The sequence below is a fragment of the Fundulus heteroclitus genome, chromosome 22 (assembly GCF_011125445.2).
Source record: "Fundulus heteroclitus isolate FHET01 chromosome 22, MU-UCD_Fhet_4.1, whole genome shotgun sequence".
NCBI lineage: Eukaryota > Metazoa > Chordata > Actinopteri > Cyprinodontiformes > Fundulidae > Fundulus > Fundulus heteroclitus.
In genome coordinates, this window is record NC_046382.1 from 15708278 (window position 1) to 15728608 (window position 20331).

The 20331-nt window shown below is 38.6% G+C and overlaps 1 protein-coding gene across 6 annotated transcripts in view; it reads right to left on the reverse strand.

The window, feature by feature from the left end:
- The window catches only part of eif2ak2 (eukaryotic translation initiation factor 2-alpha kinase 2), a 47144-nt gene that overhangs the window by 15847 nt on the left and 10966 nt on the right, over positions 1–20331 (reverse strand). For 2 of the 6 annotated variants that reach the window (XM_036126026.1, XM_036126027.1), the window contains exons 9-12: positions 1052–1201; positions 807–939; positions 668–741; positions 493–577 (exon numbers count right to left, since the gene is read on the reverse strand). In XM_036126026.1, coding sequence (XP_035981919.1) covers positions 493–577; positions 668–741; positions 807–939; positions 1052–1201 — 442 coding nt within the window. Of the gene's footprint in view, positions 1–492; positions 578–667; positions 742–806; positions 940–1051; positions 1202–2932; positions 2992–4297; positions 4425–7568; positions 7813–14663; positions 15879–15996; positions 16060–16247; positions 16347–17230; positions 17366–18503; positions 18700–18790; positions 18914–19022; positions 19143–19316; positions 19373–19904; positions 19987–20331 lie in introns of those variants that run through there. The other 4 variants (XM_036126031.1, XM_036126030.1, XM_036126032.1 and 1 more) reach the window with 4 other exon arrangements.

Below are 20331 nucleotides of genomic sequence, written 5' to 3' on the forward strand. Positions count from 1 at the left end.
AGCGCAAATGCTATGATTTAAAAATATATTTAATAACATAAAAAAACATTTAAAAAGTTGAAAATAGGCTTCATTACAACACTAGCTGCATAGAATAGTGTGATTTTTAGTCACCAAATCCCACACAGTAACTGCAGGTACATTTTTGAATTTACTGATGTTTATGACTGAACTAAAGGAACCAAAAGTGCAAAAAATATAAAAAATGACAATACTAGCAGTTTTTGGGGTTTTCAGAGAAAGCCAATTGGAATTTATGGTTCTCCTGGGGAAAGCCAAATTTTTATCATGATAAAAAACGTTTCACAATAACGATAAAACGATACGATAAATGCCCGTCCCTTGTAGCAGAAAGGACACATTTTTTAATCAGACTTTAAACATGTCCTGGCTTGGTCTTATCATGTAATTTAATGGACTGTTTTAAGTTATCATACAGAAAGAAGACTGATGCTTTAGCTCTTCCACTTTCTTAAGTACGGTGGCACAAACCTTAGAATTGGAGGGTTTGGAGGAATCAATAAATATTATCGAGTCACCCGTATCCATGTTCTGTGATAATGACTCAGCTGACTCGCTGAAAGAGACACAAGTATGTCCACATGAGTCTAGTTATAGTATGCAGCTCCACAGTCTATTAGGCTACTTTTGTCAGGGAGAGCCTTACGTGTGATGGACTGATTGAGCTGATTGTGATGAGGATGCTCCTTCATCTTCAGAGGTTGTTGATCTGACAGACACCTGAAAGGTAAAGGAAGAGTGAAGAACGTTCTAACCCTAACCCAGAGAATCAGAACATCTTCTACCTTGCTGTCGAAATCCGACTGTTCCTGAAGCTCGGACCATGCCAGCTGAGCTGCCCTCTCTTTGGCCTCCTTTTTACTTTTACCCTCAGCAACAGGGAATTCCTTTGTGCCAATTTTTACTCTGTAGGAAAATCTGCATTAAAGAAAAAGGATCTTGTTATTTGCATGTATGTTTAGTTTGATATCATTAAATGTTTCAGCTGTGTAGGCTCAGCCAATACTGTACCAGCTGAATAGATTCTTACGTTTGGTCATGAGGAGGTCCTTTTTTTTCTACTTCTATATATTCAGGAAGGGTGTCTTTATTCTGGTAGCGCTCGTTGAGAGCCTCAACGTAGCCTGTCGGCTTAAAGCTGGTGTCTTGTGAGTTTAAACTCAGGTTGTTTGGGTTGACACTGTAACAGAGGGACATTTCAAATTTGTGACAACCTTAAATAAAACAACGATTAGATAAAAATCTACTCTTCAAAGCATTGAGATACCGACACAACGATTCAGAGGTGATTAACAAACATCCAGCCTATATTACCTGAATGTCTACTTAGGTAACCTAAAATCAGAGGAACGCAAAGAGTGGAACTTCGATGCGCTCAAGGGTGCAGCCAGAACAGTTTATGGCGAACACATAAAAGACTCAAAATTAGAGGGATGAGGAATACCAGCACCTTGTGCACATCGGAGGAAATAACTGAAAAGGAGCCGTGTTATATACAGGCTGTAATATTATGAACAACTAGAAGCGTCCATAAATTATCAATACCCCGCTCTCCTTGCAGGGTCTGAAGGGGAATATTGCTGGTGCCTATCTCCAGTGATAATTGGGAGAGAGGAGGAATACACCCTGGACAGATTGCCAGTCCATCACAAGTCAACACAAGGCAATTCAGAGTCCTGATTTTGGACTATGAGCGGAAGCTGGAGTAACCAGAGAGAACCCACACATGCCCAGGGAGTACATAACATGCAGAAAGACCCCAGAATGGGATTCAAACTGTTAGAAATGCGGCGTATGAGTAGAATGTAGAAATGGGGTGAACGAGTGGAACGTCGGTCCTGGGAGCGGCATGCACACCTAGACAGTCTGGGACACAAGGTCATCAGATAGCACCCAAGTGGTGACACATTATTTTACTGACGACATGTTAGGAAGTGTACAGTCCTTGCATGGGCGTGTACCTAGACTTCTTTATAATGCTTAAGAAATGATCAGTCGGAGCTCTTGCCACATTCATTGCCGTTGTGTGGTGTTCGATCAGGACCCCATCAGCGCTGATGTGTCTGTAAACATTTCTCTGACTTTGCTAGACTAAACCAGTTAGAGTTCAGACTTCTGTTTCATGCGTCATAATTTGGAAAACACTTTAAAGTGCAAGTGGGGTCACCCTAGGGGTAAAGAGCTGGGGCAACCCAGGGTGTTTCACCGCCGACAGGGTGCGGTAGATTTAACAAATCCCAGGACCTTCTTGCTGCAAGGCAACAATGCTACCAACTGTGCCACAGTGCCAAAACAGACAGGGAACGTTTCCACCCCAAGGAGGAGAAACGGCTGATTGTATCCTATGACCACCAGCCAAAGGATGCCCCCTGGAAGCCTCCTTTTGGTGGTAAGCTGGTGAAGATTCTCAGTCATCCAGGTCATGGTTATTCCAAAACAGTAAAAACAAAAACATTGGACTTTTTCCGAAGGTTGAAGACGTTTCGCTTCCTTTCCAGGAAGCTTTCTCAATTCAAAAAGTCTGGAGTAACGTGGAGTATCAAGCTTTATAGTACTGCCCAACAAAGGCCTTGTAATGGCTTAGATAACGTGCAAATTGAACCGAAACAGGTCCACCCCTTAGTAATGGGGAGTCGTTAAGGTCATTGTATGCCAGCGGATGCCATTAATCCAGAAACGTCTTAAAACTTCGGAAAAAAGTCCAGTTGTTTTGTTTTTACTTTTTTAGAAACTCTTTTTGGTGGGTGTCCAGGCTCGTCCCACTGGGAGGAGGCCCCGGGGGAAGGCCCAGATATCGCTGGAGGGGACTTCAATAAAACTGTTTTGTTTTATTGAAGTTTTTTTTCTGAGGCATTTATTCCTGAATCAATATGCCCAAAGATTCCCAAGATTGTTAAACTGATTTACTCACCTGACATCAATCGAGTTGTTATTAAACATCTGATTTTGCTGAACTGAAGAATCTCCAACCTTTAAACAAAAATAAGATAGTTAACAAAGAGGAATACACGCTGCTAAATAAGTCTGGGGTTATTCAAACAGAATCCTAAGGTACAGAAATTCTGGTGCAGGTATACAATCGTGTAACTCTCAGAAAGAAGAGCAAAGCAATGTAAAAAGCTCTGATTACCCCGTATGTTCCTAACAGAGCACTTCGCTCTCAGACTGCAGGTCTGCTGGTGGTTCCTAGAGTCTCTAAAAGTAGAATGGGAGGCAGATCCTTCAGCTATCAGGCTCCTCTCCTGTGGGACCAACTCCCAGTTTTTGTCCGTGAGGCAGACACCCTATCTATTTTTAAGACTAATGTTAAAATTTTCCTTTTTGACAAAGCTTATAGTTAGAGTGGCTCATACCCTGAGCTATCTCTATAGTTGTGCTGTGATAGGCCTAGGCTGCTGGAGGACATCAGGGTCTATTTTTCTCACTCTACTGATTTCTACTGTTCTTCAGTCTACTGTTCTCCAGTTTTGCATTGCATTGCATTGAAATGACTGTTGTCATTTCAGCTTTTCACCTTTGTTCTCTCTCTTTTCACTTTGTTCTCTCTCTTTTTTTTTCTTCATGGTAGGTACACCTGGTCTGGCGTTCTGTTAGCTGTGACACCATCCAGAGAAGACGGCTCACCCGCTACTACCATCTAATGTAGAACAGATTACTAGATCAATGTGTGCTTCTGTGCTTTTTTGTCTCTCTTGTTGTGTCTCTGCTCTGTCTTCTGTAACCCCAGTCGGTCGAGGCAGATGACCGTTCATACTGAGCCCGGTTCTGCTGGAGGTTTTTCCTTCCCGTTAATGGGGAGTTTTTCTTCCCACTGTCGCTTCATGCTTGCTCAGTATGAGGGATTGCTGCAAAGCCATGGACAATGCAGATGACTCTCCCTGTGGCTCTACGCTTCTCCAGGAGTGAATGCTGCTAGTCGGGACTTTGATGCAATCAACTGGTTTCCCTTATATAGGACATTTTTGACCAATCTGTATAATCTGACCCAACCTGTATAATCTGATTGAATTTCATTTTGTAAAGTGCCTTGAGATGACATGTTTCATGGGTTGGCGCTATATAAATAAAATTGAATTGAATTGAATTGAGCTGAGACTTTCTGGGCTTCAAAAATTCCCCAGATCCTGGTTCTGTTACACGACCTCCAAGCCTTTTTTAATTTTTGTTTGGTCCACTTAATTGACCTCTGCCTCCACGTGTATGACCCTCATCCGTCACTCCGATTCTGGATCCCTTTGCTAAGATAGTTTTGATTGGCAGAAAAGTGGAGCCTTACCGTGTGTTGATGTTGGTCCAGAGCCAGACATTTCAGAGCGTTTTGGGCTGCGATCCGCTTGGCTTGCTTTTTCTTTCCCGAACCACTGGGGTAGGGTTTTTTGTCTAGGACAACTCTAATAGTGAATCTATAAAAAAGGATTGTCAAAGTTTAGTCAAAGACATATTTCTCCTTCCATGTGTACACTATCATTTTAATCCTTTAGATGGCAGCATTGTTCAAAATACAAATTTTGGCCTCACTCATGGCATTTTACACATATTTGCTCAAACTGTGAGAGGATACTAACCTGACTCTAGCCATATAGATTTTGCTCCGCCTAGCTCTACTCACATCCATCTGGGACCTCTCCATAAGAATTGCCTTTGTTGAAGGCTGGGCCTTATCAAAAATCCTTGCATATGATTGGATAAGTCGGTCATCTTTATGTGCTATTTCAACCACTCACACCGAAGCTAACCCGTGACGCTGTGAGAGCGACGCTGTCAGAGAGACGCAGGTTTTTTGTTTTTTTTTATGTGTTTGCGGCTCTAGTGGCATGCGTTTCATTGACAGTGAGCTGAAAGGAAGAGGGTGGAAGACAGGCGGCAAAGCGCCGCAGGTTGGAGTCGATTCCAGGCCAACCACGTCGAGGACTTAGGCTACGTTCACACTGCAGCTTGAAGTGACCCAATTCCGATTTTTTTGCCCATATGCGACCTGTATCTGATATTTTTATGACAGTCTGAACAACACAGATCGGATTTTTTCAAAAGCGACCCAAATCACTTGGATATGTGGTCCTGAATCCGATACGTATCTGACCTTTTCAAATGCGACCTGTGTCTGTACAGCCGGGTCGCATTTATCCGACCTGTACGTCACCGATACTCGACAAACGTCACTATTCTGCGTCCTGCTATGCAGAAGCGGGAAGAAAGACGACACCCATGGCGGACTACAATAAGAAGAGCAGTCAATGGAGGGAAAGCTCCGGTTAGAAAATAAATTAATGACCGCAAAATGTGGGCCAGCATTATAATCCTTGTTTACTTCCGCAAACACTGAGGACGCTTGCTACGTGTGACGTCATCGCGTCCTCGAGCGGCATGCGTGACACTTCGGTTGAACGCATTCAGTTCACACAGGAGATCACATACAAGTCGCATATATGTGGAAATGTGAACAACCATGCAAAAAAAATCTGATTAAGACCTGCAGTGTGAACGTGGCCTAAATACCTCCTAATATAGTTCACGCTAACCGCTCCGCCACGGACGCGCCCCGGAAAACAAAACTTGCCAAAAATCCAGTCGGGAGAAGGGTGAAAACATGGTTTCCACCAACAAAAGCCTTCAGAGCCGTTCTCTGATGTTCTTTTAATGAAACAATATTAGGTAGATTGGACAACACGGAAGAAATAGCAGCATCAATGTTAACGCTTGCTTCCTTGATGCGAGCCGCCATTGCTGTCTGAATGAAAACAGTCTCACGTCACGGTCGCTTCTCCACTACGTCACATCTATGAAACTCCAGCCCTGCGTCCTGATTGGCTAGACAATAAAATTGGTTGAAGAAATCACTCTCTATGGGAGATGTCCCAGATGGATTTGAGTGAAGCTAGGCAGAGCAACATCCATCTTGCTAGGGTCAGATTAAGAGGATACAGTGCCCCACAAAACCAGTGATTCCTCTTAATCCCCCCATATTTAGTTAAGTTACAATCACTAACTTTAGGTTGTCTAATTGTGATTCTAGGTAAGACACCAAGACTGCATAATTAATTATTGTGAAGTTTAAAACAGGATACATTGTGCATGCTAGATTCTCTGACTTTTTACGAATACAAATCTGTGTTGCTGAACCAACTTTTTGCTGTTTTTTACAGTTGCAAGTCCTGGGTGCGCCTCTATCAGCTTTATACATCTAGAAGCTGCAAACAGGAAAACAAGATTAACTTGGAGGCAACTGAACTTTAAAATGCAAACATTGAGCAAAAGCGCAGTTTCCTCCGATTTAAGTCTGATTGCTGTTGCTGTGATCCGGATAACTGGGAATTTGCAAAGGCAAGCTGAGTATGTTTCCTTTTCAGGATAGCTCAGGCTCCGTCAGAATGGATGGGCAAGCACCTGTGAACATCAGTTTCCAAGTTTTGCCACAGCCATTTAGGTCTGGCCTTTGACTAGGCCATTTTAACAAACCAGTATGCTTTGATCTAAACCATTTCACTGTAACTTGGGCTGCATCTCTCGACAGATTATTCTGCTGAAAGCTGAAACTCCACCCCATCAGCTCTCACCGGCTTCCCCGTTCCTGCAAACTTTAAACACCTCCTTTTTATGGCTTTTTATGCCACTCGTCTATAATAGCTTAATTTATTGAGAACACTACTTATTAATGTTTGTCCGGTTGATAGATCGTCTCACCTGAGCTTTGGATTCCTGCAGCTCCTCCAAAGTTACTATGGGCCACCTGGGCACGCCTCTTATTTCTGTCGGTTCATGTTGACGACCATATTTTGGTGACTTTTCAGCTCTGCCACAATCCTAACCTGCTGTTCAACCCAATTTAACATGTTTGTGTATTTTGTCCCTTTGTCTTAATGATGCTGTTTGCTCTCTAACATTCCTCTGAGGCTTTCACAGAACAGCTGAATTTATATCAGGATGAAATTATCACACGGATAAGTGCTATTTACTAATCTAAAGTAAGCAACATGGGCACTGCATAGTAGTTGAGCAATTTATCTCATGTTGTATATTTAATCTAATACAACAACATAATAATAATAATAATAATAATAATAATAATAATAATAATAATAATAATAATAATAACAATAATAATAATTATTATTATTATTATTATTATTATTATTATTATTATTATTATTATTATTATTATTATTATTATTATTATTATTGGCTTGTTTACGACTGCTCACCAGTGGGTGGGGGTAGATGTCACTTTGATTAAGTGGAGATCGCAATAAAGGTCTGTAGGGTTGATAGTTTAGTTTATGACTATTTTTTTATATGATGAGACAGGTTAGTATAACTCATTTACAAAGAAAAAATGACTACAAAGTTTATGTCCGCATCGGTATTATGATGTCAGAATATGGTATAATAGCCATTATTGTTGTTTCTTATTTTATAACTTATAACTTAAATTGAGTTCTGACCATGTACCCCCGCCAAACTGCAGTAAGATGAGACGGGCTTTTATAGACGGGCCCTGTGACTCCACAAAATGCTGATTAATCCTCCCTTAGAAGAAAAGTAAGACTCACTCTTTAAGATGGTCGGGGCCCTTAGAGTCAACCTCTTCATACAACAGCGACAGCTTATTCATCTGCGCGTACATCTGGAGATCGGAAACGGGGTCCACGGGATCTATGGAGGCCATCATACCCAGCACACCGCGGTCTGGGCTCGGTCTGGCTTCTCTCTGGCTCCTGCGTCCGACTTTATCTAAGCTCCGTTTCGATTCAGCTCAGCTTACTTCTCTAAGTTTCGATTCTGTCACCCGGCTACGTGGAGTGTATGGAGCTAGATGGGTCTCGATATTCACAAATGCACAAAAAAATCCACACACTCACACACACACAGGACAAGATCCACGCATGCAAAGCCCGATTCATGCAAGCACAAAAAAATCCTCGCAAGCACAAAAAAATCCACATGTGCACAAAAAAATCCACACGTGCACAAAAAAATCTACACATGCACAAACAAATCCACACATGCACAAAAAATCCACACACACACACAGAACAAGACCCACACATCCACAGCTCTAGGCTTTAAACCTCACAGCATTTGAGAGAGAGCCGATCTGAAACTGATCGTGACAGCTTCCGATAAAAAACAAGCCGTGAACATTACGCAATTTCTTTAAGCACGCAGTGATATTAAATATGTTTGAGCTGCCTTCAAGTCGGCGTTGTTTAATTGAGCGTGTCACTGGTCAGAAACATAAATTATTTTAAAATGTACCATTTCACTTAAAACTTTGAATTCTATATCTATTATTACATCTTTGTTTAAAATACATATGTGTGGGACCATAGACATTATATCACCGAGCTATATAATACACTGGAGTGCTGATTTTGCCAAAAAACTGAAGTCACTGGCCGCCATCTTGCTACTCCCTACTCTCACAGAATCCCATAGGATTTGGTTGCAACAACAAGCAGTTTTCTGGCTGTATGAAAACGTTTCACAGGTAATTTTACAGGCAGTGGATGTACTAAAACTATCAACTACTGGGAAATTAGGTGCTGAAATATTTTACATGTTATTCATATTAAATATATATATATATCTATATATCTATATCTATCTATCTATATATATATATATATATATATATATATATATATATATATATATATATATATATATATATATATATATAGATAGATATATATATAGATATAAGTATGTGTATATGTATATATGTATACATATATGTCAATATATGTTTTTGTATATTGTTATTTATATATTTATAAATGTTTTATATATATATATATATATTTAAATAAATAAAATGCAAAATATTTCAGCACATGACTTTCTCATTACTTGATAGTTTTAGAACATGACATAAAAGTATATGGCATTTGACATTTTAAAAGTTTTAAGCCCCCCCTGAACATGAGAAAAGCCTCGTAATTCGATGCTGTAGCGCACATATTCCCTAGTTACTGGGGGAAAATAGGGAGTACCAATATGGCGGCTGGTGGCTTCAAAGCGACTCGTTCTAACAGCGGGCTATTAGCACTCCAGTGTATAATATAGCTCAGTGCATTATATACGTATTTTTTTTTAAACTTTATTGATCACAAATTAGTTACATGCTCAAGTAGGAATCTCCACTTTGCATTTTAACAAAAACAGTAAATATCAATTATATACAGGAGATCAACTTATTTTGTGCAAGGCAAAGGAAGAGAAATAAATAAACATGAAGACAATATAAAAAAAATAAAAAATAAATACATTGACAGGCATTTACAATAATACCATTGGAAGTATACACGACCAATCCACGATTTAAAATCAATAATTAACAGACGGATCCATTTAAGCAATGAGACATTGCTTACACCATGTTAACTTCAGTCAAAGCAAAGAAACTGTGACATGTCATTAAAAAGTTTTTGTATATGTCCATATTTGTCGGCTAACAAAGATAAAGATATAAAGAAGTTTTTGAGTTTGTTTTTAAAACATATAATTGAAGGTTTTTGATTTTTCCATTTACATGCATGTATATGATATCTTCCCATGACAATATTGACCATGTTAGATATATCCTTCGCAATGTCGTTTTTGTATGTCAATATTTGTTTCATATCAAAAGGTGTTATATTCTCTATTTTTGTACTTAACCAAATGTGCAGGTTCTGCCAAAAATGACGTGTGACACTACACAAAAAGAAGAGGTGTTCAATAGTTTCAGGTTCTTTTTGGCAAAAAACACAGTCATCAACTTCAAATTCAAATCTCTTCTTAAGATTTTCTGCTGTTGGGTAATAACTATTTAAAATTTTAAAATGTACTTCTTTTACTTTTGGTTGAATGGGCCATTTTAAATATGTGAAATATTTTCTTTTCTTGCCTGATTCATTAATTATTCAAATGTTTGTCCGTCCAGTAAAATTATGAAAGGTTCTACATTTAAAGGCTGTCCCGATAAAATGGTTGTTACATTTTTTATCTCCAACATATAGATAGAGCTCTTACGGCTCACTTTAGAGATTGAAGCTCTGTCGCACAACTCTAAATGAGCCGTAAGAGCTCTATCTATATGTTGGATCCTGTTTTGGAAGATAAAATTTTAAGAGTTGGAGACCGTCTTCATAGAAGTGCAATGCCAGATGAGGTAAAACATCCAATAATTCTGGCCAAAGAACAGCACATCTCCAAGTTAATCCTCAGGCATTTTCATCAAGTTCTTGGACATGCAGGACGGACACACACACTGTCAACTGTACGGAAAAGGTTTTGGATTACGAAGGGAAATTCTGCTGTGAGAAAGGTTATTGGTGAGTGCAGCATCTGCAGGCAATATAACAGTCGGCCCTTAATGCAAAAAATGGCTGATTTGTCCGTTGCAAGGATTCTCCCAGATCATCCCCCATTTTTTTAATACTGGGGTTGATTATTTCGGGCCATTTGAAGTTAAAAGAGGACGGACATATTGCAAGAGATATGGTGTTTTGTTTACTTGCCTGGCAAGTCGAGCCGTCCATTTGGAGATTGCAGCTACTCTTAATACAGATTCTTGCATCAATGCATTGAGGAGATTTATCAGCAGAAGAGGACAAGTTAAACAGTTATGGTGTGATAATGGAACAAACTTTGTTGGTGCTGAGAGAGATTTGAAAGAAGCTATTGTTAATCTAGATCAGGACACAATAAAGTTATTTTTGGCACAGGTGGAAATTAATTGGATTTTTAATCCACCTGCTGCTTCACATTTTGGTGGTGTTTGGGAGAGAATGATTCGGCTGGTGCGAAAAGTACTTAACTCAGTGCTGCTTCAGCAAATTCTTGATGATGAAGGACTAAGTACAGTTTTGTGCGAAGCAGAGGCCATCTTGAATGATCGCCCTATTACAACCCTCTCAGATGATCCAAACGATTTGGAGCCACTTACCCCCAATCACCTGCTCTTACTCCGAGGAAAACCTTCACTTCCGCCTGGAACGTTTAAGCCAGAGGATCAGTATGTAAGAAGACGATGGAAACAGGTACAATACCTGGCTGACCTGTTTTGGAAGAGATGGGTTCGATAATATTTACCTTTGCTTCAAGAAAGGCAGAAATGGAACGAAAGGAGGAAAAATCTTGTTGTGGGAGATATTGTGGTCATAATGGATCCTTCTGCACCCCGAGGATCCTGGCCTCTTGGGAAGGTTTTGGAAGTGTTTCCAGATAGTGGTGGTTTTGTGAGATCAGTGAAATTGAAAACGAAGTCCAATATTATTGAGAGACCAATTTCCAAACTTTGTCTGTTGTATGGTGTCTAAATGAATGTATTAATGTTGTATTTGTGTCACATATTGCCTCCTGTACTATTATTGTTTTGGGAATTGGCATATTTGTTTATTATTATATATGCCAATTAGGGGCCGGTGTATTGGAGCCAAATGTGTATTTTTGGGTTTTGGTCACTACACTGTATATAAACCAAGAGGTGACGGGTAGTTGACAGGTGTTGAACCCGGAAGGGCATACAAGTTTTTGATCGCTGTGGCGGAGTCATTGTGAACCAATGTTGCCGTGATGGAATAAATGGATACCTTTATAATGGTTCATCTGCCTAGAACGTTTTTTTTTTGGACACAAAGAAGATCGCTGGAATTCATTTGACAAGCGAACAACAGGTACAACGTTAGCCACTCAGCGCGTCATAACTAAGCAGCAACGGATCAACACTAAATTAGTGCAGTGTTAAACTGGCTACTATAGCCCGCTTCATGACAGGCGGATTGGTGCGCCGTCTGCTATACATACATATATATATGTATATATATGTGTATGTGTGTGTGTGTGTGTGTGTGTGTGGGTATATGTAGATATATTGTGTCCAAATTCTGCAGGCAGTGCTGTGCAGCTCTCTGCCAGCGCTGCCTGCTCTCTCTTCTCTCCCTCTTTCACAGGTGATTGCAGTTTGACAGGTGAGCGTGGTGCGCACCTGCGGCTCGTTCGCCAGCTCCGGGCTGGAGCTTAAAAGCAGGTTGCAGTCAGCTGGAAGACGCCAGAGTGTTAAACCGTTGTGGTACGCTTCAGTGGACGCTGTCTCTCGACAGTTTACCATTCTCCAGCGCTAACTCGTGTTTCCTTTCTCACAGATCGCCTTAAGCTCTGAATCACTCTCCAGACGCTCTTCCGAGTTCTGAAGTCTCAAGTCAAGTCCCTGGATCCTCATCACTCAGAATTTGCTCTGGAATTCCCCTCAAGTGTCTAAAATAAACATCTTAAAACTGCTCTCTGCCTCCCGATTGTGTTCTGCATGTGGGCCAAACACTTAAAAACCATGACAGAAGACTACTCTGGCCACACAGACCCAGCAGACATTTTCGGGAGGCAGCTTGCTGCCTGTGATGGCTGCATATACAGCCACACAGATGTGGTAAAAATACCATTTATGTAATTTAGGTTTTTTTTCATATAGGGCTTCATTTACAGAGCCATTTCATTATTTGGAATTTATTTATCATCATAACACTGTATTTCAAAATTAGTGTGCACATTTTGCTTTACCCCGTTTTGGTATGACTGTTTGAGTTTTTCAGTTGCTCTAGTCCCTTGGCTGAGGAACCAGCAGGTGGCCAAGGGGCTGAGCTGATTTGGACCATACCAAATCAGTGTATGCCTGACTGTCCTTGTTGCTCGGTCCATCACAATTATGTACGAAGTAAGACACAAACTGCTACAGAACATGTTTTCAGACGGAGGTGGATGCTATAATCTCAGAAGAAAATACAATTTAAAGACCCTAAATTTAAGAGGTATGAAAACGTTCTATATGTGAAGAGAATTTAGGAAAATATTCCCAGTGTAGAAATACAGGAATGTCCAAACATCACCCAGTTTAAAAAAAAAAGATTGATAGTTTTTTCCTAAAAATGTTTTTAGTTGAGGAAGGCCTGACATATTCATAGGTCATGTGTTTGTATCTGTTGTATGCATGTGTGGGGAAAAAATTATATAATGCCACTTGTAATTTGATATTGAACTTATTTTTTCATTAGTTATGGACAAAGCTGAATGTTTAAATACAAGTATAGTACCAAAGGGCTATCAACGGATCCATCAACATGGCAGCTTTGATACAGAGGTGCTAGGACAGGATTAAAAGATAACATTACGCTTTAGGCTGTGAATAGTGTGAAATTACTGTTGATTATACACGTTATTATATTCACCTGTTTCTTTTACTCTTTTGTTTTCCAATCATGTTCAAAATAAACTAACTAACAATGAATATGTGGGAAAATGGTCTTTCAGCCATAGGTGTAGGTTTCTCACAATTATATTAGAGGTTCAAACATTTGTGCCTACAAAAGCTTTCACATCCCTTCAACCTTTTCATATATTTAGTTTTTTACAATATAATCAAAAATTCCGCTGTCTTCTATTAAGATTTTATCTAAGAGATCAACATGAAGTAGTGCATAAATTTGAAGAGGATCTACCGATAACTGCCCTTACAGTCACGTGTCTGCAACCCCTTTGTACATCCAGAGAATGACGTTTTTGCACATTCCTCTATGCAAAATATCAACATCAGTTAGACTGGATGGTGCCTTCCAGTATGAAGGTCTATCTTTCCAGCTTCCCTGTACTTGTTAAAGGAAAGCATCCCCACAACACTGGAGTTCCTACAGTTACCTAAAAAAAGTGTGATGATATTGTGTCTTGTTGTGTCGGCGTGTAATCTGTGTGCATTCTGAGCCGGTGTCTCACCAAACATTTTATCATGTTAACATAATGAACATAAATATTCTTATACCTCTTGGCTGCTTCTCTGATTGATGCTCTCCTACCGTGGTCGGTCAGTTTTGTAGGACAAACACGTCCTGGTAGGTCAGTAGTTGTCCCACACGCTTTCCATTCCCAAACCATGCCAGAAGGTTTAAAGCTTGCATTATTATTTTTTATTTTATTTTTTTACTTAACTCTGCTTTAAACTTCTCCACAGCCCTATCCCTGCTCTATTCCTTGGTCTCCATGATGTTATTTTTTACTATTGTTCTCTAAAAAAACCTCTAAAGCCTTAAATTTCCCACAGTTAAGATTCTATTTACAGATCATGTGACTTTCAAAAGCTTAGTTGCCCTTTTTTTTTTGGAACATCAGTGTACAGGGGACAGAATACAAATGAATGGCAAACATGTCAGGTTTTCTTTTTGGAAAACAAATTTAAAACATGTTTCTTTTCTATACCCAGTTATGCCTCAGTGTACCTCTAATAAATCAATAAAAGAAGATAAATTGCTATTAATCAATTCAAATTGTATTTTGGATGTTTATTTTTACCCAAAAGGGTAAATAGAAACCCAGAAATAGAAATCACCTTAGAGAGTGCAATCACTGAGCATCAGCAGCAAGGTTGCATGTATTTTTTTATTACATTTTATGTTAAAAACAAGAGAGAAGAAGATGTTTGAGATATATATATATATATATATATATATATATATATATATATATATATATATATATATATCCTGGATTGTCCCTCAGTGAAGTAATTCAAGTGTACCACCAGCAAAGTGAAAGGCAAATGGAGGCATGCAGATACAGACAAAGGAAAAAATACAGAAGCAGAAAGTAAGAATAAAAAAGTGTACAGTAAGGGCAAATTTACAGGGTAAGAAAAAATCTTGTAATATTTTCCATTATTGTTACATACAGGACATATATCATTAAACAGAATTTTTAGTCCTAAATTCATGGTTACATGGCATGATTCATCAGAATAAAAATGACAGTGTCTAACAACATTCCTGTTTTCAGGACTTTCATTCATAGTCATTCAAAGTGTACTTTTCAATCACGTATGTCAATATTTTTTAAATATGTCTTTTCATGAATTATGGAGCAAAACAATTAGAAAAAATGGGCAAACATATAACTCAATTTAATTGTCTTTAATTGTCTTATGAACCTTTAATATTATACCTTGCTTTATTGGTTTTGGTTCTGACCCGTTGTTGTAGACTTTTGTAATAAGCGGGTATGAAACGTCTGTTATTTACACCCAAAAAAACAAAAGTACACAACGGCAGTGTCCAGTTTACTAAAACGTGATTTTTAACTAATGTCAATTCGGTTGTTGAAACGGAAGAACATTTGTTTTAAAAAAATTAAACTTTGAAATATAAAGCTACGCAAAATATAAAATATGGACTTAGCACACATTTAGTTTTAAACATATTTTTGTACATTGTTTAAAAACTAGAGCAGCTGGTTGTTTTATTTTATAAACAGTAAATTAAAGTGCATCATATTGCAAAACTGAAGGCATAATGTATGTTTCAGAGGGGTAACAGTTTAATAAAAATGTTCAGCTTGCTTTCTGGCACCCAACCAAACAAGCCTGCCGTAATTTTTCCCTCCAGCATAAACACAATCCTAGTAAAAAAGAACAACTTCTATGATTAATAGGTCTTACAAAAGCTGAATAGCTTCCAGAGAAAAACAAGAACACCCGCTGTTAAAATCCCGCAAAAAATGGTTATTTAGAGCAACCATTATTATTTAAATTGTAATTGATGTAAGACACATTTTAAAATCATAATATGTTGTTAATTTTTGCTAAATTTTCTGATGTGATGTACTTTTTGTGACGTACTCCTCAAAAGTGCATATTGTTGACAACCTTCCTCGCATATCATGAGAAAATAAAGCTTCTCTTCCTCCTGGCCAACCAAACTTTCACTCTTTGACAGTCAGACACTGTGATTTTCCAGGTGCAGATGTTGTCTTTGGCTTAATTTCTCCAGAACTGCCTTTAGTTGACTTGCTTCAGGTCGATTTTCGGGGTTCTCGCACAGCAAAGATTTGATCATTAGGTACTGAAATTAAAAATAAAGACAATGAAACTAATTTTGCCACTAGGCTCCACGGGACAGTTTGTCTTATAAGTGAATTTTGTGCATAACTCAGCAGGGATTGAAGAATATAAAAATGTACCTCTAGGGGAAAAGCGTGTGAAAACCCTTCAGGAAACTTCTGATTTCTCGCATCTTCAAAAGTCTAATAGTCACAATGTAGTTATGAAATAAAACAAGAGTGAATTACATCGGTTCAATAGGACAGAAATCTGGTTTATTATTATTTCTACAAGACATGTTAGGGAAAACCGTTAAAATAGTTATAACCCATTTGGAGTAAGTTAATTATCTATTTTTGCTTAAAAATGTATGTCTTTATGAAAGACTTACCTTTGATCTTTCGTGGTTACTTGAGATTTTCCAAAGGAGTTCAATGAAGATCAGCCCCAGAGAAAATATGTCCACTTTACGATCATATCTTTTAGTCTTCTGTTAAAACAACAACAAATACCATTTTCGAAACAAGAATGCGTACACACCCAGATGTCTACTTTAGCTCACAGAACCACGTTTCGCAGGATAACCCAAATTGTCTCGTAGGATCATGGATTTAGATAAAGCATACTTGTCAACCTTGTCATATCCCAAACATGAGGAATCAAACTCAAAGTGGACATAACATGCTTTTAAATCCTTCCTTTTCACATTGAAATAATCCAGTTGTGGTCTATACAAAGTGGACCTGCAAAGCTTTGGTCTGATTTCCCCATCAATTTACCCCCATGTTCCACCTTTTTACCCCTGTTCAGAGGTTTGTCTGACAGGAACCGGTTTTGGTGCCGTCTCTTTAAATCTAAAGGAGGCATTTCACACTCTGCCCCCCTCCAGGTCACAGACCGTTCCACTCCACCCCAATCAGCCATGTTTGTAGTATGCTGGGGCACGGTGACCCAAAAAGAATATAAAGATATATACGCAGTGCCTGGACTGTCTAGTCTGTCTCAAGTGCCTTGAGATAACATGTGTTGTGAATAGGCCCTATATAAATAGAATTGAATTGAAAAGTCTAAAAAAGGGCCTCCTTTAGATTTAAAGAGACAGCACCAAAATTAGTTACTCTCAGACGTACCTCACAACAGGGGTCGAAAGGAGGAGCATTGGGGCAACAATAACGAAGGATTCAATGCATTGCAGTTCCACGTTATATAGACCACAACTGAATGGTTTAAATGGAAGGAAATATTTAAAAGTATATGTCCCCTTTAACGGTTGATAGATGTATAACAAAAATAGGATTTTGCTGAACATGTAAATGAATACTTTTCTAAACAATAAAACCAATGCTCGTGTTTTCAGCAAATAAGTTTACTAACTTGCTCTGGAGCCATGTATGATAGGGTTCCTGTTGCTTGAGTTCTGTCCGTCCACTCTTCACTCCTGTCAGTGGTGACAAGACCAAAGTCCCCAATCTTCACCTTCCCATCTTTTCCAAACATGATGTTGCTAGGCTGAGCAGTAAAAAAACAACAACCACTGTTTAAATTGACTATCAAACTTTCTGGATCAAACAACTTATCCTTAAAGAAAACTAAAATAACTTTTGGACTATGGAAAAGAAACTGAAATACTGAAAAATAGACTAAGGTCTCAACCGACCCTTTGACTGTGAGGGTAATAATCTTAAACGTATTGTGTAAAATAAATTGTGTAAACTTCAAGACTTTTCCAGACTCGGCTCTTCAGAGTTCTCAGTCCTCTAAGTACCTCATTTTAAAATAACTAAACTTCACAATTAATTCATGGCAGATATTAGTATTGGGGGAAAGGAAGCTGTACAGAAAGGAGAAAATGACACAAAGAAGGATGGAAGAAAGGATAGCTTGCATTATGTTGGATAAGAAACGATTTCTGCCAGTATAACCATAGACATAATATAAGAGTAGAACCCGCATTAACTGTCGCAGCACAGGAATTACAGCCGCCATCTTGGGGCGGTTGACCTGCTACCCTATCTTGCTGATTCAGGCTGAACACACTATTGATGCCTCAGCACTGTGCGGCTTATTTTTGTTTAAATCGAGGGACTATTTACGTCAGGGATATATATATATATATATATATATATATATATATATATATATATATATATATATATATATATATATACACACATATATATGTACATATATATATATATGTATGTATATATGTATGTACATGTACATGGCTGTGTTTTGCGACATACATACATCCTGTCAGAATATTCTATTACTTTAAATCCCACTAAGATTATTTAAACGCACTGGACCATTTGTTATAATACCTATAGTTTTAAAGTTTTAAGCAAAAAAAAAAACTTGAAAATTAGTTCAATACTCAACGAGTTATAGTTTATTAAAATTGATTCTGCGCCTGGTCAACACATGACACTGACCTGAGCTGTCGACCGCCCCAAGATGGCGCCCCCAAATCCCGTCAGCGCACATAGGCGAAAGCGGTCGATGCGGGGTCTACTCTTATATTATGTCTATGAGTATAACTATTTCTCAACACTCCTTTAGACTTAATTTCTTTCCAGATTGTAGAAACCTTGAAAAGCTTTTCTTTTTTAAACAAAAAACTGCTGTTTGAAAGCCCAAACCTCACCTTAAGGTCTCTGTGAATGTGGTTGTTGGAGTGAATGTATTCGACTCCACTGACTATTTGCTGAGCAATAGGAAGACTTTCTGCTCCTCTCTGGGAGTGCTGTAGATCCTTCTCATTCATCTCATTAATCCATTGTCGAAGGGTTGCAGAGTTACACAACTCCATCTTAATGAAAAGGTACTCTTCAGATCTCTCACTTGGAGATAAAAAAAGAGGGGTCAGTGAGATATTATTGTTGGTCTGTAAGAGGAATTGAGTAATTTGAAACCAGGGGAGAAAACATTTACTCTTTCAGTTTCTTTTGGATTCTCTCTTGTTGCACTTTTGAATCCTCGACCCAACAGTTGTAGTATCTGACAATGTTGTCGTGTTGGAGTTCAGATAACACCATCACCTCTCGCAAAGCTTTTCTAAGCAATAACAACAACACAATTTAAATCACACAGAGTGTAAAAGTTAAACTGGAATGCATTTACCAATATTTCTGTTCTCGTGTCCAAAGTAGCACCATGTACTCACTGTGCTCTTGGAACGATCTTCACAGCATAATCCTTGCCCAGCAGTTTTTCCTTTACCATGTAAACACAACCGAAACCTCCTTTACCAAGATAATCGAGGATTTCAAACTCTGATGTGAATCTGTAGACATTGAGAGAACTGCTCAGACATGAAGAAAGGTGCTGAGGCAAGGCAAGGCAAAGGCAAGTTTATTTATAAAGTATGTTTCAGTAACAAGACAAATAAAAGTGCTAAACATAGCTTGAAAACATATTCCAGCTCATGTTTTAAGAGCTATTAAATGTTTTTCAATACCTTGACTGGACTGATGGGGAACTTGCATTTGCACATTTGTGTTCTTCCACATCAATCTAAAAAAAAAAAAAAAATTAAAAAACTATTTACTGTGTGTATTTTAAGAAGGATTAACTTAGAACAATAGCCTAGAAATAATATAAATACTATATCTTCAGCCTTTAGAAGCAATATTTCCTCACAGATTTGAAAAATAAGCAAAAAAGGACAGCTGAACTGCATCTATAGCAACAATACTGTATATATCAGGGGTTTTATTACCACCACTAGTCCTTGTAATTTTATCCAGCATATCCTGATGTAGTCTTAAGGTGAGGCTCAATGAATGAGCTAATAACGCTGGAACAGGAAGAACGCTCCTGATGTGGCTCACCAGACCTGAGTTGATCTCAGTACACGGATGCCTCAAGGCAGATTTTAAAGGGACTGATTAGATCTGGGTGTTGTTGTGAGGCTATGAGTCAATTTATTTCATTTGTCGTAGACACCTATCCCTATGGGTTAATTTTGTACAAATAAGTCCGTCTCCCCCCCCCCCAAAAAAAGCCTTAGGACTGGATTTCCAGTGGATTAAACACAAAAAAAAACCTGGTTTGTAGAAGGTTGGGAAGAACCTTCGGCACGGTCAGATGAACCTGTCGCCTCGCTCTGTGACGGCTCAGTAGACTCTCTGAAACAAAACAGGGACAGAAATTATTATTCTACTGCTCCCCTTAAAACACAAAGTGCTACAAAGCTGGTTTAATACAAGTAATTTTTTTGTTTAGGTTGGATTGTGCAGAGTTCCGAACGATCATTAGATTGCCCTACAGCACGAATCAGTCTCAGTTTTAGAAAAGAAGTTCTTGATGGCAATTCAAGCTAAAACAGCAGCATCTGCTGAAGTGCAAATTTCTGTAATGTAAAGCAACTGAAACACAAAGCTGTCTCTATATTAGTAATTTGTTAAACAAATAATCTTTCTGTTGAAACACATTGGAGCACAGAAGCTGGCAGTTTTATCCCAGCATGGCTC